Source organism: Myxozyma melibiosi, assembly GCF_037950935.1.
Source record: "Myxozyma melibiosi strain Phaff 52-87 chromosome Unknown BZA70scaffold_11, whole genome shotgun sequence".
Classification (NCBI taxonomy): Eukaryota; Fungi; Ascomycota; class Lipomycetes; order Lipomycetales; family Lipomycetaceae; genus Myxozyma; species Myxozyma melibiosi.
This window is the reverse complement of record NW_027042925.1, coordinates 980-25,118: the sequence shown is the minus strand read 5'-3', so window position 1 is coordinate 25,118 and position 24,139 is coordinate 980. Positions and strand designations below refer to the sequence as shown.

The window sequence follows — 24,139 nt, the reverse complement described above, 5'->3', positions numbered from 1 at the left end:
CTTATCGCTAAACTCCCAACTTCAACTTTTTTTTCTTCACCCTCGGATTCCATATATCTACGACCGAGTCAATTTCTAAACAAAGCAACAATGACAGACTCAGTAAAGACAAATACACAATCAGAAGAGACCCCGTCGGTCCTGCCAACAAAGAATCTTGGTATCCGAAAGAACGGCAAACAGTGGAAGGAGATCAAGGAGCCGAAGCGGATTAACGGGTTGGGAACAAAAACTGCCTGGGCGCAGCGAGAGAAGGTGAGTCGATCGAATGAGCACCGTTGTGTGGTTGATATGGAGTAGAAATGCTGAGGATTTTGCTAACGTTGTGCTTTACGTATGCAGAAACGCCAAGATCTTGCGCTGCTGAAAGCTGAGCAGAAGCTTCTCCAAGAGGAGAAGCAGGAAGCTACAAAGGTAAGAGGGATACCTTACCAATTCATCTTACGTACAGAGATCTAACTCTCATTTTCATTTTCAACCAGGCGCGAATCGATCGGATAAAGCAAAAGAGAGAAGAAAAAGAAGAGAAAGAGCGGTACGCGAGACTGAGCGAGAAGATGCACAAGAAGGTATGTTTCCACTATTCATAATCCGAGGAGGATTCAAGCTAGGATTCAAGCTAACATCCTCTAAACAATAGCGCGTCGAGAGATTGAAACGCCGTGAGAAACGCAATAAGTTGTTGAAGGAGCGTTAAATCATCGCTATGTACTCTAAAGGAATATAATAAACGGATTCTACTCTCAAGATAGAGGAAAAGAGCTATGTTTATTCTTGCACTGAGCTCGTTCTACTTTTATTCCACAGAAAACTACCCAAATCCCATTACAACAGCCACTTCAAACGACTGACCTTTGTAATACCAACAACTACCGACACCACAAACTTTGCCTCCACTTAGAATTTCCCAGGATAGACAGACAAAAAGGCACATAACCTCTACGGCTCTGCGCTCTTTTTCTCATTCTCACTCTCGTTTTCGGGCTGCCTCTATACACAAAAAAAACAGAAAATAAAAGGGCGGAACTTCTGTACAAGAATGAGACGACGTTGGGAAATAAGTTTATAAAGTTATAGAAAGAAAAATAAGAAGGAAAAAGAACTAAAATCATGGCTGTGAGTCCCCGCTCTTATCCACGCTCGTGGGCGGATCCAGAGCTGGAATTTCAGGACTGACAGGCCTCAGATCAGCATCTGGACTAGCAGGACTTGGCGGAGTCATAATGTCAGCAGGCGGTGACGAAGGTGCAGCAGACAATTGTGGCGATGAAGGTGCAGGAAGGTTGACGTGAGGCGCGTCCGGTGGAATCATGTGTCCGAAATCGTCGTCCGAGTCATCGTCCGACGCAAGCATCTCATCGTCGTGCAGGCTTCCACCGTTCAAGCCCTGTCCCTCGCTCTCGTCGACAGGAGCATACTGGTACCGGCCCGCAACACCGCCGTTGCGTGAGCCAAGCGGGAATGAATTCCGGCTACTAATTTCCGAGCGATATAGTCGACTGGGTCGAGACGGTCCCCGTCCGAAGCGCGAGTTGACCAGCTGCTGCACAATCATCGGAAGAGCGCTCACAAACGCAACAACAGCGGAAACAGCAACGATCGGGTACTTGAGCAGTCCGTTCTCGGTACCAAGACCGATGTGCATATCGAAATCAGTCTCGCCCAGTCTGATTTGTCCGTACTGGCCATAGTAGTGGTTGTAGAGCACATAAGCAATGACACCAGCCATGCAGAACGGCAGAAGAACAAGAAGGAAGATTGTGAATCCACCCATTCCTCCATGCAGCTTACCAAACTCCTTCTCATGGTTCGGGCACGCCTTTGATGTAATTTGATCCAAGTTCAAGCCTCCGGCGCAGGTGGTCAAAGGAATCCGGCGGTATCCCGTAGGCTCAAAGTACTCGATCAGGTTTGGATTCTCAGCGCACTGCTGGGCATGGTTGGGAGGGTTATATCCAGGAACGAGCTGACATGAGCCGTCGTTGGCAAGACGGTAGTTTGCGTCGCACTCATAATCCTGTCTCTCACACGTGCAGTTTGTGCTAACAGAGTGAGGCTGCGGGATCACATCGCCAATGTAGCAGAAGTGATTAGGAATCTTGCGACGGTACTCAGTCTTGTGGCCAAACAGACAGCTCGTATCGCCTGGAGTCTTTGCAGGAGTCCAGAGCTCAAAGTCATCGTTCTTGGCATTCTTGGTGTCGATCTTGCACTTTGTCGCGGTGGTACCCGTGAAATCGACATGGATCATCAACGTTTTGTCGCCATAGGACGCCTGGGGATGAGCATGGATCAAGAACTTGCGGCTCGTATCAGACGGCACAGTGCTGATATCGGCAACGGTGACAAGCTCGTCGTTGAACTGCAGCTCCTGCCAGGTAGAACCTTCGTCAAACGTATATTGCAGAGTGTTGGTAGGAACAGGCGAAGCAACGAGAACGATGATTGAGCCTTGGTCGCCATACTCCCACATGAACGTTCCCTTCTTGATCTCAGCCCATGTAAGACCAGCGTCGCGAGTGAGGTAGGTGTTGCCTTCTCCATAAGTTGTGAGCTGGGGTCCAACATTTCCAACGCCAATCATCAATCCAACAGCCGACCCAGAGGAAAATGTATCCCGAACGTCCTCGCGCTCAGTGTATCCGTGAAGATTCAAAGAGCAGAGCTCGGAGGCACCCGAGCAGCTAGTAGGGTTACCCTGCGAGTCAATCGTAGGCGGGATCAGGTAGGACCACGTTGCGCCGTCATTGAACGAGATCTTCGTGCGCAGTTTCTTCTGAGCCCCACCGGCCGCCTCAACGGGATTGGAGACGGTGTTCATCAGCAGGATACCCTCGATTCCCTGCATACGTTCATAGTCAACGTATCCGTGAACGTCACGGTTGACATAATCCAGCGATGTGACGTAATCAGTTCCGTTCGAGTTTGACTTCAAAACTGTTCCGTACTCAGCCCCAGGGTTCTGATTAACAGTGACGTGCATCAAGATCGCCTTTGTGGAGGTGTCAAGGATTGTATAGGCCTGAGTGACAGAGACCTTGAAGTCTGGCGGGAACTTTGCTTCGGCGAACGTGGTGCCGTCGACAGACACGTCAGCACGCATCGACGCCCGATCGTTAGCGACGGAGGCGACGATAACAAAGTCGTTCTGGACAGCGAAGCCGTAAATGTCGTTGAAATGAACTTGCGTGTTTTTCTCATTCTTGAAGAACTCGGTTGACGAAATCAGCTGGACGTAGGTCTGCACGTTGCTGCCGCCGGCGGGGAGGAGTCGCTTGCAAAAGACGAGGTTCTCATCTGTCGGCTGCTGGATTCCGGTGACAAACATGCAGTCCAAAGCCGGCTCAACCATTGCGGTCCAGGACTTCCCAGCGTTCTTACTGTAGTGAGTGGAAACGCCGCAGGCAGTACCAGCGGGCAGCTTGGTACAATCCATCTGACCGTGCCAGATGACCCAGTCGGGACGAGACTTGTGAAAGGAGAGGAAAGGTACGGAGGAGAAAGTGTTGGGAGCATTGGGGGTCTTGTAGGTAGCCCACTTCTGTCCACGGTTGGTAGAGACCAGGATCTGGTTGGTGGAGGTGACCAAGAAGACGTAATCAGATACGTAAGGGTGGGGATAGATGGCAATCACCTGGTTTGCGGAGGAGACCTCTTTCCAGGTCTTTCCGTGATCAATCGAAATCTGAACAACGCCCATTGATGTTCTCAGGATGACTGTTTCGTCGGTGCCCTTTGTGCCGGGGGCACGCTCGAGATAGTAGTACTCGAGGATCCTGCCATCGAATTGGACAGGAACGGTGTCGATAGCGTCGGCATTGATTTCGACCTGGATCAAGTTAGCCCCATGCCCGGCGCAATTCATCACGCATACACATCCAAACAAGACAGTGAATAAGATCGAAAGGGAGGACGAACCGGCTTGTTGTTGTATTCCTGAATGCTGCGCTCGAACGAAGCAGCGTCGACGAGGGCGATTAGGAGGGCGACTACCAGCAAGCAGAGCGCTATACTTCTGCCAGCCATTGCGGTCGGATTGAATGCAGCAAACTGAATGTTCTGCAGAAGACTGAACGAACAAAAAGACTCTTGAAGAGACAAACGCAGGGCAAATGATTCGAAATTGTCGAATTACGTGGTCTGAATGAACAAAGGCTGCTGCTGCGTTGCCTTCCTGGCCTGAAAGCGTGGTTTACAAGGGTTGTCGTCCTGCACGTGATTTCGCTTATTAACTATCAATTACGTAACCGTTTAATACAACTCTCTTTAACCTGAGCTATTTACTATTGAGCTATTCTAGCAAGCTATGTACAATCTGTCTTGATATGATTAGAGAATTATAGAGAGGTCACTTGGCGGGAAGGTCAAGCAGGTCCTCGGGGCCGAAGCTGTGAGGAAGCAGAGCAGTGAGAGGCTGCATGAGGTAGTCCTCCTTCTCGGTGAACATGTAGACGTCGATCTGGGGAGCAAATTCACGAATGACCTGGCGACAGATTCCGCAGGGAGGAGTGACTGTGCCGGCGCTGGAGGAGATGCCAATTGCGACAAAGTTCTTGTGGCCGGTGGTCTAGAGAGGATAGAAGCAGGTGAGCACTGAGACGAGTGAATGGGAGGTGAGCACAGAGGGGAATTGACATACGACAGCCTTGACGATAGCGGTCTGCTCGGCGCAGATGCAAGCACCGTAGCTTGCGTTTTCAATATTGGCACCTGAATGGGTTAGAGCGGTGTAGGCTAGCAGGCTGGATAACTAAGGACGGCTGCTTACCCTCGATGTACTGTCCGTCGTCTGTGAGGAGAACCGCAGAGACCCTGGAGGAGTGTAAGTCATTATGTACGATCAGGAGATCTGTGCAGATCAGCAATAAAGGAGCACATACTTGAACTTGGAGTAGGGAGAGTAGGAGAGCTTGCGAGCTGCGAGATGCGAGATCATGTTAGCAGGGGGGATATAGAAGCAGCAAGATATGTTCACCTTCAAGAGTCTTTGCGCGCAGTTCCTGGATGCCGGCTTCAGAGAGAGGTGCCATGATGTATATTGTAGTATCAGATGTGTAGTCTATATCTATATCTATACTACATCTATATCCATATCTACATCTACTGTATATCAGCTCATGTCACCCGAGGGGCCCGTACCTGAACCAACCCTCGCCCTAAAACCGGCCAACCGCCATCGCAGCTTCTCCGCCGCCGCTTCGCCGCCTCCGCCGCCTCCGGTTCACTCGCTGCCCCGCTGGTTTTGTTTACATCTTGCCAAATCGCGTACCCGCCACACGCGTCCGTTTCCTCCTCCTCCTCCTCCTCTGCTCTCCGCCCTCGCCGCCATGCAGATGATGAACGCGCCCATGCAGCCAATGGTGCCGCAGCAGCAGCAGCCGCCGCCGCCTCCGCCTCCCCAGACACAGCAGCAGCAGCAGCAGCAGCAGGCCCAGCAACAAGCTCAGCAGCAGCAGCAGGGCCAGCAGCCACCGCCTCCCTCTCCCTACGGCCACCTGCCCTCCGCCGCTCTTCCGCACCCGAACGCGCCCTCCACCGCCGCCGCCGCCGCTGCTGCTGCTGCCGCCGCGGTCGCCGCCGTCCACCTCACGCCGACTCCGATGCAGCACCAGCAACCGCATCCACAGCTCTCGGCCCCGCCAACAGACGACCAGCTCAACCGCAAGTGGACAGACCACGAGATGTGCCGGCTCCTGCGCGCCTACTACCTCGCGCTCACGCAGCCGCCGCCGCAAGGCGCCACCTGGGATGCGTCTGCAAACAACCAGCTCGTCAAGTACGACAACCGCGAGATGCTCTTCGACCAAGTCTGCCGCTTCTACTCTGGCGACCTGCGTCCGCCGTCGCCGTACCCCTCGCTCTGGTTTGCCGGCAACGACTACGATCTTCTCAACCATTCACCCGAGTCGCCCGAAGGCGTCAAGCGCAGGACGCCAAAGTCCTTGCTCGAGAAGTTCAAGTTCTTGCGCATGACCTACTACTTCATCCTCGAGTACGACAAAAAGTACTCGCATGTGCCTACCGGAATCCCGCAGTACGAGCTCGGTGTCGTCCAGAGTGGCTCGGGGTGGTACAAGCTCGGTGTGAAAGAGCAGAGAGACCTGCTGGGAAAAGCTCGCACGCCCATGTCTGGTCGCGTCTTTGTTCTCATGCACGCCATCATGACCCGTGTCGATGCCCTCCGCTCTGGGGAGGTTATTGAGACCCCCGCGCAGCAGCAACAGCAGCAGCAACAAGCACAGCAGCAGCAACAGCAGCAGCGACTTCAGCAAATGCAAATGCAACAACAACAGGCGCAGCAACAACAACAACAACAACAACAACAACAACAACAGGCGCAGCAGCAGGCTCAACAGCAACAGGCCCAGCAGCAGCAGCCTCTACGCCCACGCTCTCTGCAAGATGATCCAAACAACCGAAACAAGCGCCAACGGACCTCTGTCTCACAGTCGACTCCACAGCCTCAGCAACAATCCCAGCAATCCCAGCTTCAACAGCAGCAGCCATCTCAACAGCAAACCCCGACACTGGCCTCATCCGCCATCACAGACATGCCATCTCCGCTCTCCTCCTCTCTCTCGGCCGCCATGAACTCGGCAAACACCTCTGCAAGCATGATGAACAACCGCCTTCTAGCAGCTCTTCTAGAGTCTGTCGAGCGCAACACTCGTGCGGTCGAGCGCATGGCGGCCGATCATGCGAGCATCGCTCAGAAGTACGACGAGATCAGTGGAGTCCTGCGCGAGATGAAGGACGCATATCTTAGAAACACCAATATGCAGATCTAATGTACTAAATACTCGCTCATTGTAATAGTAGTACTGTATTTCTAGGATTGACTTAATGACCCGTTATTGTTTTCGTTTGATTTTTGGAGGAAGTGTATCGAAGTTGATAGTAATTTTAGAATCTTGCATATATTCATTTTATAATTAAAGAGAAAATTTGATTATACATGTAACTGACATTATATATCTTCACTAAAACACACCCCGAACACAAATCAAAAAACTAAAAAAAGAAGAAAACAAACGGAAAAATAAAAATAAAATACCTGACTCACATGCAAAACAAAAAAAGAAAACGTTCTACCTTTTCCAGTTACTCAAAATATTATAGAGCAGTGTTTAGTAAACACGCTTTCCGGGGGGAACGACCTTGCACTCGTTCTCGTCCAGGGTGAAGTAGTTGACGGCACGGTACTTGAGCTCAACCTCATCACCAGGCTTGTGCTGCCACGACAGAGTGTGCTTCATCCAGTTCTCGTCATCACGCTCGGGGTAGTCCTCTCTGGCGTGGGCACCACGCGACTCCTTACGGGCAACGGCAGAGTAGGCGGTCTGCATAGCGCAGGTCAACAGGTTCTGGAGTTCGAGGGTCTCGACCAAGTCAGAGTTCCAGATCATAGAGCGGTCCTTGATTCCAACCTCGGGGAAGGTACGGTCAACCTCAGTGATACCCTTGACACCAGCCTCGAGAGACTCCTGCATACGGAAGACAGAGACATCGGTCTGCATGACACGCTGCATAGCAAGACGGATAGAAGCAGTCGAGCGAGGGCCTTCGGCGTTGCGGACCTTGTCGAGGTTGGCGATGGTAGCAGCACCGATATCAGCAGAGACAGGCTTGTGGGGGGTACCAGGGGTGAGGGTGTCGCGGATGGTGTGCGAGACGGCACGGCCAAAGACAACAAGATCAAGGAGGGAGTTGGCACCCAATCGGTTGGCACCGTGGACAGAGACACAGGCAGCCTCACCGCAGGCGAGCAGACCGGGGACGACCTTGTCGTTTCCGTTCTCGTCGACGGTAAGAACCTCACCGGTGTACTTGGTGGGGATACCACCCATGTTGTAGTGGACGGTGGGCAAGACGGGGATGGGCTCCTTGGTGACATCGACACCGGCGAAAATGGCGGCGGTCTCAGAGATACCGGGGAGACGCTCGTGAAGGACCTCAGCGGGCAGATGGCTGAGCTGGAGGTAGATGTGGTCGTTGAGGTCACCGACACCACGGCCCTCGCGGATCTCCATGGTCATGGAACGCGAGACGACATCACGGGAGGCAAGATCCTTGGCGGTAGGAGCGTATCTCTCCATGAAGCGCTCACCCTCGGAGTTGAGGAGGTAACCACCCTCACCACGGGAACCCTCGGTGATGAGACAGCCCGAACCGTAGATACCGGTAGGGTGGAACTGGACGAACTCGAGATCCTGGAGGGGAAGACCGGCACGGGTGACCATGGCGTTACCGTCACCGGTGCAGGTGTGGGCGGAGGTGCAAGAGAAGTAGGCACGACCGTATCCGCCGGTAGCGAGGACGGTTCTGTGGGCACGGAAGCGGTGGAGGGTACCGTCTTCCTGGTTGTAGGCCATGACACCGACGCAGACACCGTCCTCCATGAGGAGATCGAGGGCGAAGAACTCGATGAAGAAGTTTGTGTTGTGGCGGAGGGACTGGCCGTAGAGGGTGTGGAGGAGGGAGTGACCGGTTCGGTCAGCGACGGCGCAGCAGCGGTAGGCCTGGCCACCGTGACCGTAGTCCTTGGACTGACCACCGAAGGCACGCTGGTAGATTCTGCCTTCTTCGGTACGGGAGAAGGGGACACCGTAGTGCTCGAGCTCGATGATGGACTTGGGAGCCTCGCGGGTCATGTAGTGGATGGCATCCTGGTCGCCGAGCCAGTCGGAGCCCTTGACGGTGTCGTACATGTGCCAGTGCCAGTCGTCCTCGTGCATGTTTCCGAGGGCGGCATTGATGCCACCCTGGGCGGCGACGGTGTGGGAGCGGGTGGGGAAGAGCTTGGAGATGCAGGCGGTGTTGAAGCCGGCTTCGGCGAGACCGAAGGCGGCGCGGAGACCGGCACCGCCAGCGCCGACGACGATACAGTCGTACTCGTGGTCCTGGAGGGGTTAGAGAGAGAGAATAGAGAGAAGGAAGAGGGGAGACGTACAACGACGGCGTATTTTGAGGTGTTTGCGGTGAGATGGGGGGAGGCCTCGGTCGCGCGGAGCGGCTAGGCGGGGTTAGTGATCGGGAGGGAGATGACGATAATCTCCGGGGAGAAGAGGAAGAAAAGAGCAGGAGGAAGCTTACGGTGTTTGCGATGATCTTGCGGGAGACGGCAGAGGCGGAGAAGGATCTGGCGGGGGCCGCGTTGAAGGCCCGCTGAGGGGAGTTAGTGGATGTGATTCGGGAGGGAGGAGGAGGAGAGGAGAGGACATACGGAGGACCTGCCGACGAAGGAGAGCATTGCGACGGAGATGGGTCGGAGTGCAGAGGAAGAAGAAGAGGATGGATGAGAGAAGAGAAGAAGAGGGAAGAGGAGGTGAGGAAGAGGAAGAGGAAGAGAAGAAGTTGTGGAGAAGCAGGAAAAAAGCGTCGAGCGTTTGAAGAAGCGCGTTGAGTCCGCCGGTTCCGCAGCGAAGACGGAAACCCTACGAAAACCCCGGACCGGGAAGATTATTTGTCTCTTCTTTACTGTTTATTGTATCTATTTACTGATTCTAATTGATTCTTGTTCTTATTCTTCTATCTACTTACACCGAACTGCTCTCTTCATCCCCCGAACCCAGGCGTCCCGACACGGCCGCGGTCCGGCGCGGGGCTCGGAGCCTCTCCGCCAATCAGCGCGGGGATTTAGCAACAACGCGCGTGCGCAGGATTGGCCAGAGCACTGCTGACATAATACACAATTACATAAGCGATTACTGATTGCCGTTTCGGGCGACTATGGGGTAGGCGCTCTTCCGACTGGCTTCGGATGCTCGTCGGCGGTTCTCGTCTGGCGTTCTCTTGACTATGGTAAGATATCTGTATTTGGTAGACAATCATCAATTCAGGGCCGTGTAGTTCTGTACATCTTCTACTTCTTCATCTCGCTCTCGAGCGTCTTCATATGTGTCTCCACCTTCGAAACATGACGCTGCAGCTCCACAAGATCCTCGAGAAGCAATGAGTTTGAATCGCGGTAGACATCCAAGACGTAGAAGTATCCCACCAATCCAGTCACCGTAGTGCCCATGAAGAAGCCAAGGATCCTACATCAATACCGTTAGTATTCATCACATTCAATCATCCTCCTCTCTCTCGTTAAGTCACATACGCTCCTCGAAATCCTCCCACAGGCTTGCGCGCACGCGCGGCAGCCGCGGCAGCCGACGGAGCAGGCGCGGCCGCAACCGCTGCGTTCTGCACGCGCACAGTAGACGAGAAGCTCCGCAAAAGCAGAGTAGATGAGACTGGCTGGCGGATAGTTGCCCGTAGAAGAGTTGATGAGAACATGTCTGTTGCTTGCTGTTGCTGTTGCTGTTGCTGTTTGATGTGAAAGGCGGGGTGGATATGCAAAGACCAAAGATACTCTGATAATCTCTGATTCTGGAATAAAACAGTATATAACTAACGCCTCTGCTCAATTATTCACTGACCAAGAATCAACCGACGATAAAGAAGAAGACGACGAAGATAAAGCTGGCAACGGAGCGACTTTTACTGAGGAGGCGAAGCTTAGTCCGAGGCTTCTTCAACCAACCAAAACCAAAACAAATCCGCGCTTATGCCCCTCCTCCTCCTCCTCCTCTTTCTCCCTCAGCCCGCCAACTTCCGCTCTGTCCGGACTAACCGTCACCTGCTCATCTGCTGTTCTTCTTGTATATCCATTATCTATACCTAGAATAATCACTCATCTCCTCACTCACTCCGCCCCTTCCAATTCGCCAGTTCTCCGCAGCGATCTAGACCAGTCCATATTACATAATCCCTTACTCACAATCTTCAAACCTTAACCGTCCATCCCGCCCCGCCTACACCCGACGTCATCGATACTCCACACCTTCAACACATCAACTCATCCACTATCAGCACTCGAATTACTCAAAATGGCTTCTTCTCGAGAATCTCAGGCTCTTTTAGCTGAGATAAAGAAATTCATTCCTCCTCTTCTCGAGAAATTCCATAAAGGCCAAGGTATCTTCTCTTCTTTATACAACATCACCACTATGCACCACTAACATCATCTCAGCTGGCCGAATTGCCGTCATCGGCGGATGCGAAGAGTATTCTCCCTCTCTCCCCGTCTCTACTCTACATATACTGACAACCCAGTTACACCGGCGCACCCTTCTTCGCCGCTCAATCAGCAACCCTCCTCGGCGTCGACATGGCCCACGTCATCTGCGAATCCCTCGCCGGCCCCGTCATCAAGTCCTACTCCCCAAATCTCATGGTCCATCCCTACCTCCGTGACTCAAAAACCCTCTTCCCTCTGCACTCCTCCTCCTCCGCCAAACCATCTCCCGCAGAATGCTCGGCCACTATCGACTCTGACATCCTCCCCCCAATCTACGCCCTCCTCTCCCGTCTACATGTCCTCGTCATCGGCCCCGGCCTCGGCCGCGACCCGGTCATGCAAGAGATTGCAAGAAAAGTCATCTTGAAAGCAAAGTCCCTCGACCTTCACCTCGTCATTGACGCCGACGGTCTATTTCTCGTCCAACACAACCCTGACATCATCAAAGGCTACTCAAAAGCTCTTCTCACCCCCAACATTGTCGAATTCAAACGCCTCTGCAACGCAATGTCCGTCTCCATCGACTCCGATGAGTCCCCCCAGTCCCTCCAACAAGCCTGCCACAGTCTCGCACTCGCCTACTCTGGCCCCACAATCATCGCAAAGGGCCACAGCGACTACATCTCAAACGGCGATATCCAACTAGTCTGCTCCATCCCCGGCGGCAAAAAGCGCGTCGGCGGCCAAGGTGACACCCTCTCCGGCACCGCTGCCACTTTTCTCGCTTGGAAGTATGCTTATCAGTCCCATCTCTGGGATCACGACAATGACCTTACCGCTCCACGCCTCATGGCCTTGAGTGCTTACGGCGCAGCGGCCGTCACAAGGTTCTGCTCCTGCGCCGCCTACGCAAAATACAGACGTGCAATGCTCGCCAGTAACCTCTCCGAAATGATCTCTGACGCCTACTCTACCCTTTTTGAGGATCAGGACTCTTCTCCATAGCCTTAAAAAATACATCATATCATCTACATCTCTACTCCTAACGCAGTTTATAGTATAGAGGTATTTAGTAGTATATTAACACTAAGCTAATCGCACTAATTGTACTGCATGTACTGCGATGTGCTGCTAAACTTCAGATTGCTCTTAATAACCTTCTCCACTGACGCCAAAAAATCCTTCTCCGTCGTCACCTTCCGTCGGGCTCGAATGGCAAACATTCCTGCCTCCGTGCACACCGACCGCAGCTCCGCTCCAGTCGAGTTCGGGCACAGTCTCGAAATCAACTCCCATCGAATATCTCGGTCAACTGACATCGACTTGGCGTGAATCCGCAAAATATTTGCTCGTCCTTCCAAATCTGGCAAACTGAACTCAACCTTTCGATCAATTCTACCAGGTCGCAAAAGCGCAGGATCCAACGTATTCGGTCGGTTAGTCGCAAACATAACCTTGATATTTCCACGAGGATCAAATCCATCCAACTGAGTGATAAGCTCAAGCATAGTACGCTGAACCTCATTGTCTCCTCCCGCACCATCGTCGAATCGAGCTCCTCCGATAGCATCGACCTCGTCGAAAAAGATAATGCACGCTTTCTTTGTACGCGCCATCTCAAACAGCTCTCGCACCATTCGCGCTCCTTCTCCAACGTACTTCTGCACCAACTCCGATCCAATCACTCGAATAAACGTAGCATCAGTTCGGTTCGCAACTGCACGAGCACACAAAGTCTTTCCCGTTCCCGGAGGACCGTAGAGTAAAATACCCTTAGGAGGGTCAATACCGAGATTCACAAATCGTTCGGGAGACAGCAAAGGCAGCTCAACAACCTCACGTAGCTTCTCAATCTGCTCCTTGCATCCTCCCACATCGCCATAAGTCACATCCGGCTTCTCTTCGACCGTCATCATCGTCACCGACGGATCGATTCTTGGTGGCAAGGGAAGCTGAATCTGGTATTTGTTTCGATCCACACTAGATTTCTTGTCAGCACATTATTATATACTATAATAAACAAAATCAAACATACCCAACTCTCATGCCCTCCTCAATATCGGTAGGACTCACACGCTCTCCTAGGCTCACCACTTTAAATCGATTAGTATAAGCATGGATCCCCAACATCAATCGACAGATACATACCAAACTTCGCAAGCTGCTTGACGTTAATGACATATTTCGACTTGTCGGGATCATCAGCAGTCTTGATAATCTTTGTGCATCGTGCAACCTGCAACGGCTGATCCTCAGACATGCGCTGGCGGTCAGCGGCAATATCCCACAGATGAGGTGGCGCAAGACCCGTGTCGGATTCCTATTAACAACAGTTTAGCAGATCCATCTTGAATACAAACGGATGAAATCTATATACCTTGACACCTATACATATGAATGTTAGCAGATGGTCGCGGGCTACATTAACAGTCGACACTTACCAATCTTCTCGTTCACGCGCGCTTGAACATCTTTGATATCCTTCTCCAGCTTCTTCAGTAGAGTTGCATACGGTGCAACACCCTATAATATTCACATCCACAATCAGAAACGATGATCCCGAGTTGATCCTTCGCTGCCTGCGATCGCACTTACATAAGTCTTCAGAACCGCAATATCATCCTCAGATAACGGCTGGATCTTCTCTTCCTTTTGATCCGAGTCCTCGACCGGTGCCCGATACTTTTCCCAATCAGCTTTAGGCGGCATGACTATTCAGAATTGTGTGTACGTGTTCGATTGGATGATGATTCGGACAATGATCGCTCACGACGTGGATATGCGGTGTGTGTTGAGAGTCGTGGGAGAGCTGGGCTGACGGCGACCAATCGCCTGTGCACCAGTTAGATGCGCACTTGTGCCACAACTGCACCCGCAACTAAAATAAAGTTTAAACGCGTTCTGAGCAGAGAAAGATCTCAGACGAAGACAGGAGAAGCGCGTCGCTGCAAAAAAATCGTGTCTTCAGAGCCTTAACCAAACCGCACGCTTTCTATCGACCTTTTTGTTCAATCTGCGTCTTTCAGTTGTACTTTCTGCTTTAGATTATACAGAAATTGCTATTGTATCAGTTATCCGCTGATCGATTCACTCCGCAACTCACCAGAGAGAAATTTCCCTGCGCAACATGTCTGCTGCCTCAGGTCACGCCAGCAACAATGCGTCTTTCAAAGACAAGGAAAAGCCCCAGGAAGTCAGAAAAGCGAATATTGTCGCGGCGAGAGGTGAGTTTTTTCTATTTCTTGTCCGATTTGATACGATCATGGACGTCAGCTAACAGCTTCTCCGTGACACAGCCGTCGCAGACGCGATTCGAACTTCGCTAGGACCAAAGGGAATGGATAAAATGGTAGGATTCTAATACAAACTGCTTCAATCGATGCTCTGGCTTTCTACTTTGATGCTAACAATTGGCAGATCAAAACCGGACGGGGAGAGGTCATTATCACCAACGATGGACACACTATCTTGAAGCACATGGCTGTCATGCATCCGGCAGCAAAGATGGTACGTTTTCTCGTTCACTGTGATCACAAAGTCTTCTACTAACAGTTGAATAGCTTGTCGATTTGTCGGCAGCGCAGGATGTTGAAGCCGGTGACGGTACGACGTCGGTAGTTGTCATTGCGGGCGGTATGCTAGGCGCAGCTGAGCGTCTTCTTCTCAAAGGAATTCATCCCACCATCATTGCAGAGTCTTTCCAGCGTGCTGCCGCCCGCGCCGTTGCAATCTTGAGAGAAATGTCGATCCCTGTCGAACTCACCGATCGAACATCGTTGGTACGCGCAGCTTCTACCTCCCTCAGCTCAAAAATTGTCTCTCAGTTCTCCTCGTTGCTCGCTCCTATGGCGGTCGACGCTGTCTTGCAGGTCATCAATCCTGCAACCGCTCAAAATGTTGATCTTGAGAATGTCAAATTGGTGAAAGAACTTGGTGGCACTATCGAAGATACTGAGCTTGTCGACGGCCTAGTCTTGACCCAGCATGTCATCAAGACCGCCGGCGGTCCTGCTCGCATGGAGAAGGCGAGAATCGGATTGATTCAGTTCCAGGTCTCTCCTCCCAAACCTGACATGGAGAACCAGGTTGTTGTGAACGACTACAGACAGATGGACAAGATCTTGAAGGAAGAGCGCACATATCTCCTCAACATTTGCAAAAAGATAAAAAAGGCAAAGTGTAACGTGCTTTTGATCCAAAAGTCTATTCTCAGAGATGCAGTCAATGACTTGTCTTTGCATTTCTTTGCCAAATTGGGTATCATGGTTATCAAGGATATTGAGCGTGATGAAATCGAATTTATCTGCAGAGTGCGTTTTATATCCAGTTCTGAATTATCTGCAATGGAGTAAACTAACAATTTTCTAATATATAGAGTACCGGATGTCAGCCTGTTGCGGATATCGAGTCATTCTCCGAGGATAAGCTTGGCCAGGCCGAGCTTGTTGAAGAAGTCCAGTCATCTGGATCGCGAGTGGTCAAGGTCACTGGTGTGAAGAACGCCTCCCGGACGGTTTCAATCATCGTTCGTGGTGCTAACCAGCTGGTCTTGGATGAGGCCGATCGCTCAATCCACGACGCTCTTTGTGTGATTCGCTGCCTCGCTAAGGAGCGTGCCTTGATTGCTGGAGGAGGTGCACCAGAGATCGAGGTTTCGCGGACGTTGGCTCGCGAGGCTCGGGAACTGTTTGGTACAGAGCAGATTTGCTGGCAAGAATTCGCCAACGCTCTGGAAGTCATTCCTACTACCTTGGCTGAGAATGCCGGATTGAACAGTATCCAGGTCGTGACCGACTTGCGAAGCCGTCATGAGCGCGGCGAGAAGAACGCTGGCGTTAGCGTGCGGAAAGGTGCTACGAAGAACATTGTTGACGAGAATGTTCTGCAGCCTCTGCTGGTCAGCATGAGCGCCATTCAGTTGGCTGCTGAGACTGTCAAGTCGCTCTTGCGTATTGATGACATTGCAATTGCCAGATGATTGTCTTTAAAACTTTGTTGATTGTATTTGAACTGTATATGTATAAAGTTGGTCCACCATTTTAGTCGCGCTTGTTTACAGTAAATATTGATTTATAATATACGTATATACCTACAGATAGAGCTTATTTTTCAGTTCCGAATAACTTCTCGCAACAAAGCCATAGTCTTTTCCAAAAATGTAGCCAAAAAAGCGTGGATGTAAACAAAGAGCTGGTTGGGAGATCGAGCTGAACTCTAATGGTACAGTGAACCTACTAAAATTAGAGATCACAGAGATCAGATTTGATAAAGAAGCATTCGTCGACTGACTGCAATCCGACTCTCATTCCTTTTATAAATGGCGGAGGAGTTGAGTCCGCTAGAAACTGAGCTGGCCGATCAGTCACCGAATCCAAATCAGCGGCGAACTGCAGTCACTGATGATTATCCCGCGTCGCCTGGCACACCTGCAAGTTTCTCTTCCCAACCCCTTCTAAGATCCTCTCCAACAAGAGCAGGTGATCGGTATAATCACCTCAATCATGATGACGACGACGGCACAAACGCAGACTATCCTGTTGGTCGGAAAAATTACTTCAGTGAGCAGGCTTCACCTCTGTATGACGCTGGATCCAGAACTCGTATGAGCTCGTCTCGAACTCCTTCAGCTCTATTCAACAGCCGCCTTCTCTCTCATCCTTCATTCGACCAGCTACCGGATACCGAATATACGACGAACTCAGGAAGCCCACCTCGGTTAGCTTTTCACCGAAGTCCTGCCATCATCTGGTGGGCTGTCAAACAGCGAGCGAGCAGCGTTCTGCTATATGTACGAGGACCGACATTCACTCGATCCTTCAAATGCGCCCTGGCATATTTTCTAGCCTCTCTAGTTGTTTTCAGCAGCCATATTTCAAGCATATACGGTGTCAGCGATGGCAAGCATCTTGCAGCCACAGCATCTGTGTACTTTCACGCAGCACGGTCGGTTGGTAGTATGATTGAAGCGACAATATATGCAGAGATCGCTCTGCTTTATAGTGCGGCTCTCTCGAGCTGTAGCATGCTAGTTTCGAATCTTTTTTTCAAGCTTGATATGATTTCAGTGGGCCACTTTATCGTGCTGGTCGTGTTCTGTGCTGGCGGGTTGGGTTCGATTGCGTACATGAAGCAGCGAATGAACCGGCCAACATTTAATACTGCATCTTCATTGGCGTCCGTGTCTTTTGCAACAATTCTGATTCGCGAGGGATCTATTCAGCGGGGAAGCGTTTCATTTCTGCGAATGATTCAGGTTTCGGCCATCGTCAATGGAGGAATTATCATAGCGGTTTGTGTCTGCTTACTGCTATTTCCAGTAACGGCCATCTCGCAGGTCAAGTATGTTCCCTCCGCCAGATGCCGCCAAATTCTGAAATCATCGTTTAACTGACAGTATACGACTATAGATCGAGTATAAACTACACTCTTTCTCGTTATGAAGAGATGGTAAGTATAGAGCTTCAGAGACGAGTTAATTTCCTCAGCTGACGCTAACACTCTGCTCTTTAGCTCCAGCTTATTACCGCTGGATTCACCTCGGATAACCCGCTGCGGATGAAGAACTATGAGATTCCGCTGAAGGAGGTTCAAGCTGCTCACAGATCCCTCGACGCTGCAATTCACGAGGCAAGATTCGAGTTCTATATGTGGGGCACTGTCGACGAATTCAAGCACCTCAAGCGCTTAACACATTCTGTGGAGGATATACTCTCGCGATTGGGTGGAATCCGAAGTTCTCATATGATGAAACTTCAACTCATGAATGTTGAACCGGGCTATCGGAAAAACTCATGTGCTGAGCTGTTTAATGTCTTTAATCACTATTGCGGAGACCAAATGGTAATTCTGAATTGCTTTCACGATCCCTCATACGCTTCTAACCTGAATCCAATCTAGGCTAGAGTCACAGGAAAGTTCTGCGCCACTTTGGAGGGCATGAAATTTAATGGAACTGGGCGTCACTCGACCATCAATCTCCCAGAAGACCAGAAGGCTCGACTTCTGGAGGTAAGTTGATATCTCAGGCTAGTCTTATTATCAAGTGATTTGCATGCTAACATTTCTATAGGCCAAAGATGAATTTGTTGCGGCGAGGCTATCAGCGCTTCATGATATATACGCCATGGATCTCTTTCGAACTCAGGTCCAGACCAACCATGCTGAAATCGGCGCCTACCTGGAAGAGGTCGTGGCTATATGCGGTCAGTTCTCGTATGGTTTGCTGACGCTAACCGACTGCCTGATCGAGTCAATATCTATTATCGAAGATTACAGCGCATATCTTGCGCAGTGTCCGGAGCCCTCATGGGCATGGCTTAGATTCTGGGAGTTGTCTCCTGCGGAATCCCCGGAGAGTGGTTCACAGGCAACCGTTGCGCATCTGCCGCCTTCCTTTTTTCGTCTCTTCACAGATGAAGAAGTTCGGATATCTAGCGCTTCCACGAATGATCCTTTTCGGCTTAGACTATGGAGATCGCTGTACACTCTTCGACGTATCGACGTGCTTTATGGAATCAAGGTTGGCTTAGGTGCGATGCTTTTCACTCTGCCTGCATATATCCAAAAGACTCGTCCATGGTTCAGCTTTTATCGTATGGAATGGGGCTTGGTCTCATTTGTGATCGTCATGAATGTATCTATCGGGGGAACTTTATCCGCAGCTTTTTACAGGTGAGATAAATGACCCACAACTTATTTATTTTATTAGTGGTTCAATTACTAACGAGGCATGAACGAGTCAGAATTTTGGGTACCTGTCTGGGTACTCTTCTGGCGTATATAGCGTAAGCCCCATCAGTCGTCGAGATGTGCTCATAGTATTTACTAACACAAGTCGAACTAGCTGGCAGCTCGCTCCTGGAAATGCAGCTGTTCTTCCGTTCGTGGGGTTCTGCATTGCTCTAGGATGTTTCCATATCATTTTAACAGGAAAACCAAATGCAGTGTTTGGAAGGTCTGTAAATACGCCTGCTATCGGGGTGGTGCTGTGCTAACATCTTCTCAGATTTATCCTACTCACGTTCAATCTGACCGCACTGTATTCTTTCAGTATATCGCGTGATGATTTCGATAACGACGACGACGACGATGACGAAGGAGGACTGACGCCGATAGTCGGTGAAATCGCATGTATGCTTCTTAGTACCTTGGTCTCGTTCTTTATGATTCTGGCTGCTGAATTTGACGGTTGTAGGGCACCGCTTGTTCTCGGTCACTCTAGGAGTTATCTGGGGAGTGCTGGTCACTCTTTACATGTGAGTATATTCTTCTAAATTGAGAAGCTGCCTACATGAGCTAACGATAGATTGACTGATACTGTAGCTGGCCCAATAGTGCTCGAGCTGATTTAAAGCGAAAACTAGGCACTCTTTGGATCCAGATGGGACTACTCTGGAAAGGTGATCCTCTCCGAAATATGGCGCTAGGGAGAGATAGTGCTCCTGAGGTTGCAAAGTATATGGGACTTGGTCAAGAGATTCTTCTATCAAAGTCTCTTCTGAAGTTGAACCCTCTTCTATCACAAGCAAGCAAAGAATTCCGGTTGAAAGGAGCCTTTCCGAAATCAGAATATAAGAGTATCATTATATCGACACAGGGGATACTCGACTCATTTCACATGATGAACGTACGCTAATCCCTATATCTTGATGATTTGTTTGCATTTTCCGTGCACGTCACGCTATCCAAAGACAGTTCTAACAGATACAGGATATGCTTCTGCGCCAAAGTGAAGCCGCCGCATCAGGCATGCGCATCATATCTTATACCGAATATGAAAGTGAGCTTACATTTACCCGAATACTGTCTGATATCACTCGTTCTGATCGATATACCTGTACCATCTTTAGGGAGAGAACTAAACAATCGACTGTTTCTTTTGTTCTACCGTACGTAGCACATATCAAGACTTCCTTCTCTTCTGAAATGGTAATGCTAAGCTTAGCTAATTTCTAGTGATCTCATCATCCCTTCGTCTCGGATTACCGCTCCCTCAGCATCTACCCAACACTGAGCATGCTCGGGAGCTAATGATATCAAAAGTGAACGAGTTTCGACATCTGCAAATTAGCCAAGAAGCAACTATCCGCGAAGATGAGTTTATTTTGGTATATTCTTATAGTATGAGACTCTGATCCTATCTACTCTTTGAATGCAAATGCTAATTCTTCAACAACAGTTCTGGCGACGCTGGCGATCAATGCAGAGTTACTGAATATCATTAACAAACTCCAATGCATATATGGAGTCATCACTGACGAGGCGTCATTGATTGTGTGAAACTTCTGGAAGCTCGTCGTCCATATCATGTTTATCGCGAGCTTGCATCATTTCAATGCTGTATATATCTATATTACTCTACCTACATAAAATATGTAGCTAGCCAATGTAGCTAGCAAATATATGTACCACCTCTGCATAGATCTAGATGTATATGTATTCTTCCGCAACGACGTCACCAGTTGTGATGGCTATAGTTGTCCGTGCCACGAGTAAGCTTGAAATAATATTCCATTGATTCCTATCCGATTTCAAGGTCAGCCAGATTAGCACAAGATGTCTGGAAGAAATGCAAGAACTCAAGGCTAATGCTAGGGCTCTAAGGCTGTTCACTCTCGGGTTTGTGACCAGCGTTGCGAAGAGGTTGAGCATCGAGGGCTATGGAAGGCATGTTTGAAGTTTGCGTCAATCATCTTGGAATTGCCCGTAACGATTATTATTAGTTGCAACTCGAAACCAAGTAGCTAAATTCTCACTACCACTATCGCCAGGACCATTAGTACACTGTTGGAGCACACTTGGCCTTCACTAGAATTGCATAACTGCGCAGCGGCTTTTGCTACTCCCCCCGGCATGAAGGAGGAGGAGTGTAGAAACGAAGAGGGTAAGAGGAGGAGTAGGCAAGGAGGCCAATTCAGCTCGACGTCGATGGAGCTTGAGGTGAGCTGAAGAGGAGGTGCGGCGTGAGGTGAGGGGAGGAGGAGGAGGAGGAGGAGTGGAGGTCAAGAAACAGAACGTTTATTGACGGGCTTGACACACTCTCGGAGACTGGCTTTGTGTAGCGGTTTGTGTAGTGCCCATAGAAATCTGGACTCAGCAGGTGGGAATGACAGTTTATCTAAAGAGAGTTTATCTAAAGTAAAGTCCGGGAACTTAGTAGTAGTTAGTGAAAGACTCGGCTGAGACTCGGTTGAGGAGCGTAAAGTTAGACGCGCCTGACACGTCTAAGAAACTTGACCGAACAAAAGCGAGGAAGCATGAAGAGGAGGAGTTTGACAGGCTTGGAAGCGCGGGAATAGGACCGAAAGTAAGGAGAGAAAGTGTCAACGCACTCGGTAAGAGTAAGGGCAGAAATCATATAAATATAACAACAAAGGCGCGACTTATAAATATAACAACAAAGGCGCGACTTATAACTCGCAACAGAGCAGAACAGGGCCAGCGTTGGGTAGGTGGAAGAACAGATGACAAGAAAAAGAACAAAGGCGCGACAAACAAGTGAAGAAAGACGAAGCGCAAAGAAGAAACTAAACTAACAGACAAGAGTCGTGCCTATATAGAATCGCCATGATGATGGTGAATAGACGAATGACTGCAAGATCGACTTCCGACTGCAAGCAGAGCAGAACTACTAATTCAAGATCAAGTGATTCTGAAGAATTCGCGGGCCGGCGAGATCGAGCGCCGATCAGCGCGAGTTTTCAAATCTCTCAGTCAGTACGCATTCATGGACAGATTAAGAAGGAATTATGGAGGAGCACAAACTCAGACAGAAAAACCTGAAGACAGCCACTACACACGTGAGTGCACGGGCAGATAGCAAGTGACGAAAGCGGAGGGGGTCAAGGACGCGCAAATGTAGCGGTAAGGTATCGTGCTCAAAGGGCATTGCTGAGTACCATGTAGTAAGCGCAGTAAGAAGTTGAAGAGATCACACGCACGTTTTGGAAGGGTGGTGCTGGTGGGTAGCGTTAGTGTCAGCGTCGAGGAAGAGAAACTCTGAGCCAAAAAAGCGACGCACATCAAGAAATACCCAAAGAAGAAGACCACGGATACAGAACATAATCGAAAGAAAACAAAGCAGCGCAGTTAGTTGTTGAGGCACTTTATTGAAGAGTGTGCAGGGTTCTACGCGTCGCACTTGAGTTAGAGGTTGTTAGAAAGCGCGTCGCACGAGGACTCGATTTGTTAAATCGGTTTGTTAAATCAGCATTTAAGGGAACTGGTTAGGGAACCGGGGAGGAACGTTTAAGTGAGTGAGGCCAGGAAGCGTAAGGGTTGAGACAAGGAAGGGCAGTGTAAGCGTCTGGTCTTGGACAAAGTGTGAGGTGTGTAGAAAGAGAAGTAGCCAACCATCAGCGACGAGAGCAAAGAGCAAGAAAAGCAAGCAGGAAACCCCGAAGAGAATGAGGAGTAAAGAAAAACAAGAACAGCGCCTCAAGAGCGTAAGCGTTCAGCAGATGAGTGTATAGTCAGAGCACATGAACGTTGAACAGTTCACGAAAGGACCAAGTAGTCGGCATAGGTACAGGCCGAAGCGTCTGGGAGAGCTTCAAGCGAAGGCAGGTTTCTGTAAAGGCATAGAAAGCAGCAAGGCAAGCGTGCCTACGCTACTGGGGAATATATTATCATTATAATTATTATTATTCAAAACACGACAAGGAAGTGAGAGGGAATTGTATCTAGGGGACAGTGAAAACAGAAACAGACTCAATTCCAACGCAGCTGTAGTGCAGGGGGAAGCGTATGGGCGACTGTGGTGATGATGATGATGATCAGCAGCTCGAGGCGATTTGAGAGGAAGCGTAGGCAAGAGTCAGGAGAGGTGGCGTTAGTATTGGGTAAATACAAGAGCAATGAGCGAGACCCAGAAGAAAAGGTAAAGGAGCAACAAAAACAAACAATATCTCCTGGGATGGTATGTTGAAGAAGCGTGAGAGAGGTCAAAGGAGAGAGGCCAAAGGAGAGAGGTCAAAGAAGGGAAGCGAAAGATCGAAGGGCAAAGAAAGCGGGATAGTCCAGGTGAAGGTAGTTGAGAGCGCGATCAGGAGGACTCAGCTGGGAATGTGTGGATGGAATCAGTGATGCGAGCTTTGACTAACAACAGCAGCATAGGTGTAGGGAAATGGAAGCGTAAGAATCAAGAACGGGGAGAGTGAGAGGAGGCGAAGGCGCGTCAGGGTGGAGGAAGCATAAAGGCGAGTGAGTCGAGGCGGGGGTGGAAGCGTAGGCGTAGGCGTGAAGCATGAGGACGGAGACGAGTGTTGGGTAAGCGCAAGAGCGGAACAAAGACAAAGGCAGATGACCAAGTTCAGTCCCGTGAGGTTGCACTCTCGACGGTGAGGTGGGGTTTGTGAGAGCAAGCGCGACAGGAGCAAGCGAGGGACAAGGGAGCGGTAGCTTGGGAAGAGACAGGGTCGGCAATGAAGTGATCGAGGAACGCAAAGGCGGGTCGTGCCGAGGTTGTTGGTAAGGACAAGGAAGAAGCGTGCGAGCGAGGGACCAGGAAGGAAGTGAGAAAAGCAGTGTTCGGCGTCGAAGTCGAAGAGGCACAGACGTAGATGGGAGTGTAAGGAGGAGACCGGGAAGGTGTGGCATAAGCGCAAGAGCAGGACAGAGTGCAAGGCGGCGGGTGTGTTGAGTCCTGTAAGGTTGCACTCTTTTCAAAGGAGGCGCGGAAAGCGTGAGAGCGCGAAGGAGAGGGAGAGGGAGAGTGAGAGAATGAGAGGGGGAGAAAAGCGGGTGAACGTGGAGGAAGTGTAAGGCAGCAGGTGAGAAAGATAAAGAAAAGCGTGGGGAAGTAGGAAATAAAGAGGAGGCCGCAATGCTGAAATATTGTGGTGGACTCGAGCTGCTATTTTACAAAACTTTAATACGCTCCAGAGTGTTTACATAAGAAAATTGTTGACTCTTACTAAGAACTGAAACTCGGCTGGGAGGTCTCGCAAGTAGGCCTCAAAGATCGTGATAGTACGGCTCAGGCGGTAGCTGGGAGACAGCATCGCTCAACGAGCAATTCTGAAGATTATAGCAGCAAGCGACGAAGAACAGAGAGAACAGAGAGAAGAAAATGAAAGAGCACAAACGCGGACAGCAAAATTAAGCACAGATACTACACAGGTGAGCGCAAGGGCA

The 24,139-nt window shown here is 50.2% G+C and overlaps 12 protein-coding genes across 12 annotated transcripts; 5 read left to right on the top strand and 7 right to left on the bottom strand.

The window, feature by feature from the left end:
* Positions 1–5: 5 nt before the first annotated feature.
* Positions 6–764, top strand: BZA70DRAFT_282549 (uncharacterized protein). Its single transcript, XM_064913302.1, has 4 exons — positions 6–255; positions 343–414; positions 483–569; positions 641–764. The coding sequence occupies exons 1-4, from the start codon at positions 91–93 to the stop codon at positions 695–697; spliced, it is 381 nt and encodes a 126-aa protein (XP_064766494.1). The 5' UTR covers positions 6–90; the 3' UTR covers positions 698–764.
* BZA70DRAFT_282547 (uncharacterized protein) lies at positions 744–4,242 on the bottom strand. The gene has a single exon (XM_064913301.1). The coding sequence runs from the start codon at positions 3,863–3,865 to the stop codon at positions 1,109–1,111; it is 2,757 nt and encodes a 918-aa protein (XP_064766493.1). The 5' UTR covers positions 3,866–4,242; the 3' UTR covers positions 744–1,108.
* Positions 4,243–5,070, bottom strand: BZA70DRAFT_282545 (cytidine deaminase-like protein). The gene is made up of 5 exons (XM_064913300.1): positions 4,976–5,070; positions 4,881–4,917; positions 4,769–4,812; positions 4,640–4,710; positions 4,243–4,567 (listed from the first exon to the last, which is right to left on the bottom strand). Exons 1-5 carry the CDS (start codon positions 5,028–5,030, stop codon positions 4,349–4,351), a joined length of 426 nt encoding a protein of 141 aa, XP_064766492.1. The 5' UTR covers positions 5,031–5,070; the 3' UTR covers positions 4,243–4,348.
* A 47-nt stretch (positions 5,071–5,117) lies between these two features.
* On the top strand, positions 5,118–6,788 carry BZA70DRAFT_268895 (uncharacterized protein; the record flags this gene model as incomplete). Its single annotated transcript, XM_064911185.1, has 1 exon — positions 5,118–6,788. The coding sequence occupies one exon, from the start codon at positions 5,118–5,120 to the stop codon at positions 6,786–6,788; it is 1,671 nt and encodes a 556-aa protein (XP_064766491.1).
* A 109-nt stretch (positions 6,789–6,897) lies between these two features.
* Positions 6,898–9,414, bottom strand: BZA70DRAFT_282538 (FAD binding domain-containing protein). The gene is made up of 4 exons (XM_064913299.1): positions 9,224–9,414; positions 9,094–9,165; positions 8,951–9,013; positions 6,898–8,900 (listed from the first exon to the last, which is right to left on the bottom strand). The coding sequence occupies exons 1-4, from the start codon at positions 9,248–9,250 to the stop codon at positions 7,128–7,130; spliced, it is 1,935 nt and encodes a 644-aa protein (XP_064766490.1). The 5' UTR covers positions 9,251–9,414; the 3' UTR covers positions 6,898–7,127.
* A 448-nt stretch (positions 9,415–9,862) lies between these two features.
* On the bottom strand, positions 9,863–10,281 carry BZA70DRAFT_291049 (uncharacterized protein; the record flags this gene model as incomplete). Its single annotated transcript, XM_064914265.1, has 2 exons — positions 9,863–10,037; positions 10,103–10,281. 2 exons carry the CDS (start codon positions 10,279–10,281, stop codon positions 9,863–9,865), a joined length of 354 nt encoding a protein of 117 aa, XP_064766489.1.
* Positions 10,282–10,850: 569 nt separating this feature from the next.
* BZA70DRAFT_282535 (Ribokinase-like protein) lies at positions 10,851–12,081 on the top strand. The gene is made up of 3 exons (XM_064913298.1): positions 10,851–10,962; positions 11,018–11,051; positions 11,101–12,081. The coding sequence occupies exons 1-3, from the start codon at positions 10,875–10,877 to the stop codon at positions 12,008–12,010; spliced, it is 1,032 nt and encodes a 343-aa protein (XP_064766488.1). The 5' UTR covers positions 10,851–10,874; the 3' UTR covers positions 12,011–12,081.
* Positions 12,066–13,816, bottom strand: BZA70DRAFT_282532 (P-loop containing nucleoside triphosphate hydrolase protein). The gene is made up of 6 exons (XM_064913297.1): positions 13,601–13,816; positions 13,447–13,528; positions 13,383–13,390; positions 13,154–13,325; positions 13,041–13,098; positions 12,066–12,985 (listed from the first exon to the last, which is right to left on the bottom strand). The coding sequence occupies exons 1-6, from the start codon at positions 13,712–13,714 to the stop codon at positions 12,106–12,108; spliced, it is 1,314 nt and encodes a 437-aa protein (XP_064766487.1). The 5' UTR covers positions 13,715–13,816; the 3' UTR covers positions 12,066–12,105.
* A 316-nt stretch (positions 13,817–14,132) lies between these two features.
* On the top strand, positions 14,133–15,983 carry BZA70DRAFT_241073 (chaperonin Cpn60/TCP-1 family; the record flags this gene model as incomplete). The annotated part of the gene is made up of 5 exons (XM_064910524.1): positions 14,133–14,229; positions 14,302–14,354; positions 14,423–14,512; positions 14,566–15,315; positions 15,381–15,983. 5 exons carry the CDS (start codon positions 14,133–14,135, stop codon positions 15,981–15,983), a joined length of 1,593 nt encoding a protein of 530 aa, XP_064766486.1.
* Positions 15,984–16,113: 130 nt separating this feature from the next.
* BZA70DRAFT_64908 (Fusaric acid resistance protein-like-domain-containing protein) lies at positions 16,114–20,356 on the top strand. The gene is made up of 14 exons (XM_064915296.1): positions 16,114–17,344; positions 17,413–17,452; positions 17,516–17,845; positions 17,903–18,013; positions 18,075–18,676; positions 18,748–18,789; positions 18,849–18,959; positions 19,011–19,135; positions 19,200–19,260; positions 19,340–19,631; positions 19,715–19,784; positions 19,855–19,893; positions 19,961–20,125; positions 20,184–20,356. Exons 1-14 carry the CDS (start codon positions 16,323–16,325, stop codon positions 20,282–20,284), a joined length of 3,111 nt encoding a protein of 1,036 aa, XP_064766485.1. The 5' UTR covers positions 16,114–16,322; the 3' UTR covers positions 20,285–20,356.
* Positions 20,357–21,712: 1,356 nt separating this feature from the next.
* On the bottom strand, positions 21,713–22,071 carry BZA70DRAFT_282520 (uncharacterized protein). Its single transcript, XM_064913296.1, has one exon. The coding sequence runs from the start codon at positions 22,025–22,027 to the stop codon at positions 21,797–21,799; it is 231 nt and encodes a 76-aa protein (XP_064766484.1). The 5' UTR covers positions 22,028–22,071; the 3' UTR covers positions 21,713–21,796.
* Positions 22,072–22,675: 604 nt separating this feature from the next.
* On the bottom strand, positions 22,676–23,829 carry BZA70DRAFT_282519 (uncharacterized protein). The gene has a single exon (XM_064913295.1). The coding sequence runs from the start codon at positions 23,600–23,602 to the stop codon at positions 23,102–23,104; it is 501 nt and encodes a 166-aa protein (XP_064766483.1). The 5' UTR covers positions 23,603–23,829; the 3' UTR covers positions 22,676–23,101.
* Positions 23,830–24,139: the final 310 nt, after the last annotated feature.

Excerpts from the sequence above, each read along its gene's own strand:
- BZA70DRAFT_282549 (XM_064913302.1), top strand. The coding sequence starts at position 91 with ATGACAGACTCAGTAAAGACAAATACACAATCAGAAGAGACCCCGTCG. Across the intron at positions 256-342 it reads CCTGGGCGCAGCGAGAGAAG|AAACGCCAAGATCTTGCGCT; the intron begins GTGAGTCGATCG and ends TTACGTATGCAG. Across the intron at positions 415-482 it reads AGAAGCAGGAAGCTACAAAG|GCGCGAATCGATCGGATAAA; the intron begins GTAAGAGGGATA and ends ATTTTCAACCAG.
- BZA70DRAFT_282547 (XM_064913301.1), bottom strand. The coding sequence starts at position 3,865 with ATGAATTGCGCCGGGCATGGGGCTAACTTGATCCAGGTCGAAATCAAT.
- BZA70DRAFT_282545 (XM_064913300.1), bottom strand. The coding sequence starts at position 5,030 with ATGGCACCTCTCTCTGAAGCCGGCATCCAGGAACTGCGCGCAAAGACT. Across the intron at positions 4,918-4,975 it reads GCGCGCAAAGACTCTTGAAG|CTCGCAAGCTCTCCTACTCT; the intron begins GTGAACATATCT and ends CGCATCTCGCAG. Across the intron at positions 4,813-4,880 it reads TCTCCCTACTCCAAGTTCAA|GGTCTCTGCGGTTCTCCTCA; the intron begins GTATGTGCTCCT and ends ACACTCCTCCAG.
- BZA70DRAFT_282538 (XM_064913299.1), bottom strand. The coding sequence starts at position 9,250 with ATGCTCTCCTTCGTCGGCAGGTCCTCC. Across the intron at positions 9,166-9,223 it reads CCTTCGTCGGCAGGTCCTCC|CGGGCCTTCAACGCGGCCCC; the intron begins GTATGTCCTCTC and ends AACTCCCCTCAG. Across the intron at positions 9,014-9,093 it reads GCAAGATCATCGCAAACACC|CCGCTCCGCGCGACCGAGGC; the intron begins GTAAGCTTCCTC and ends AACCCCGCCTAG.
- BZA70DRAFT_282535 (XM_064913298.1), top strand. The coding sequence starts at position 10,875 with ATGGCTTCTTCTCGAGAATCTCAGGCTCTTTTAGCTGAGATAAAGAAA. Across the intron at positions 10,963-11,017 it reads GAAATTCCATAAAGGCCAAG|CTGGCCGAATTGCCGTCATC; the intron begins GTATCTTCTCTT and ends ACATCATCTCAG. Across the intron at positions 11,052-11,100 it reads GTCATCGGCGGATGCGAAGA|TTACACCGGCGCACCCTTCT; the intron begins GTATTCTCCCTC and ends CTGACAACCCAG.
- BZA70DRAFT_282532 (XM_064913297.1), bottom strand. The coding sequence starts at position 13,714 with ATGCCGCCTAAAGCTGATTGGGAAAAGTATCGGGCACCGGTCGAGGAC. Across the intron at positions 13,099-13,153 it reads CAAGCAGCTTGCGAAGTTTG|TGGTGAGCCTAGGAGAGCGT; the intron begins GTATGTATCTGT and ends ATCGATTTAAAG. Across the intron at positions 12,986-13,040 it reads GAGGAGGGCATGAGAGTTGG|TGTGGATCGAAACAAATACC; the intron begins GTATGTTTGATT and ends CAAGAAATCTAG.
- BZA70DRAFT_64908 (XM_064915296.1), top strand. The coding sequence starts at position 16,323 with ATGGCGGAGGAGTTGAGTCCGCTAGAAACTGAGCTGGCCGATCAGTCA. Across the intron at positions 17,345-17,412 it reads ACGGCCATCTCGCAGGTCAA|ATCGAGTATAAACTACACTC; the intron begins GTATGTTCCCTC and ends ATACGACTATAG. Across the intron at positions 18,677-18,747 it reads TTATCCGCAGCTTTTTACAG|AATTTTGGGTACCTGTCTGG; the intron begins GTGAGATAAATG and ends TGAACGAGTCAG.
- BZA70DRAFT_282520 (XM_064913296.1), bottom strand. The coding sequence starts at position 22,027 with ATGTGCGTCGCTTTTTTGGCTCAGAGTTTCTCTTCCTCGACGCTGACA.
- BZA70DRAFT_282519 (XM_064913295.1), bottom strand. The coding sequence starts at position 23,602 with ATGCCACACCTTCCCGGTCTCCTCCTTACACTCCCATCTACGTCTGTG.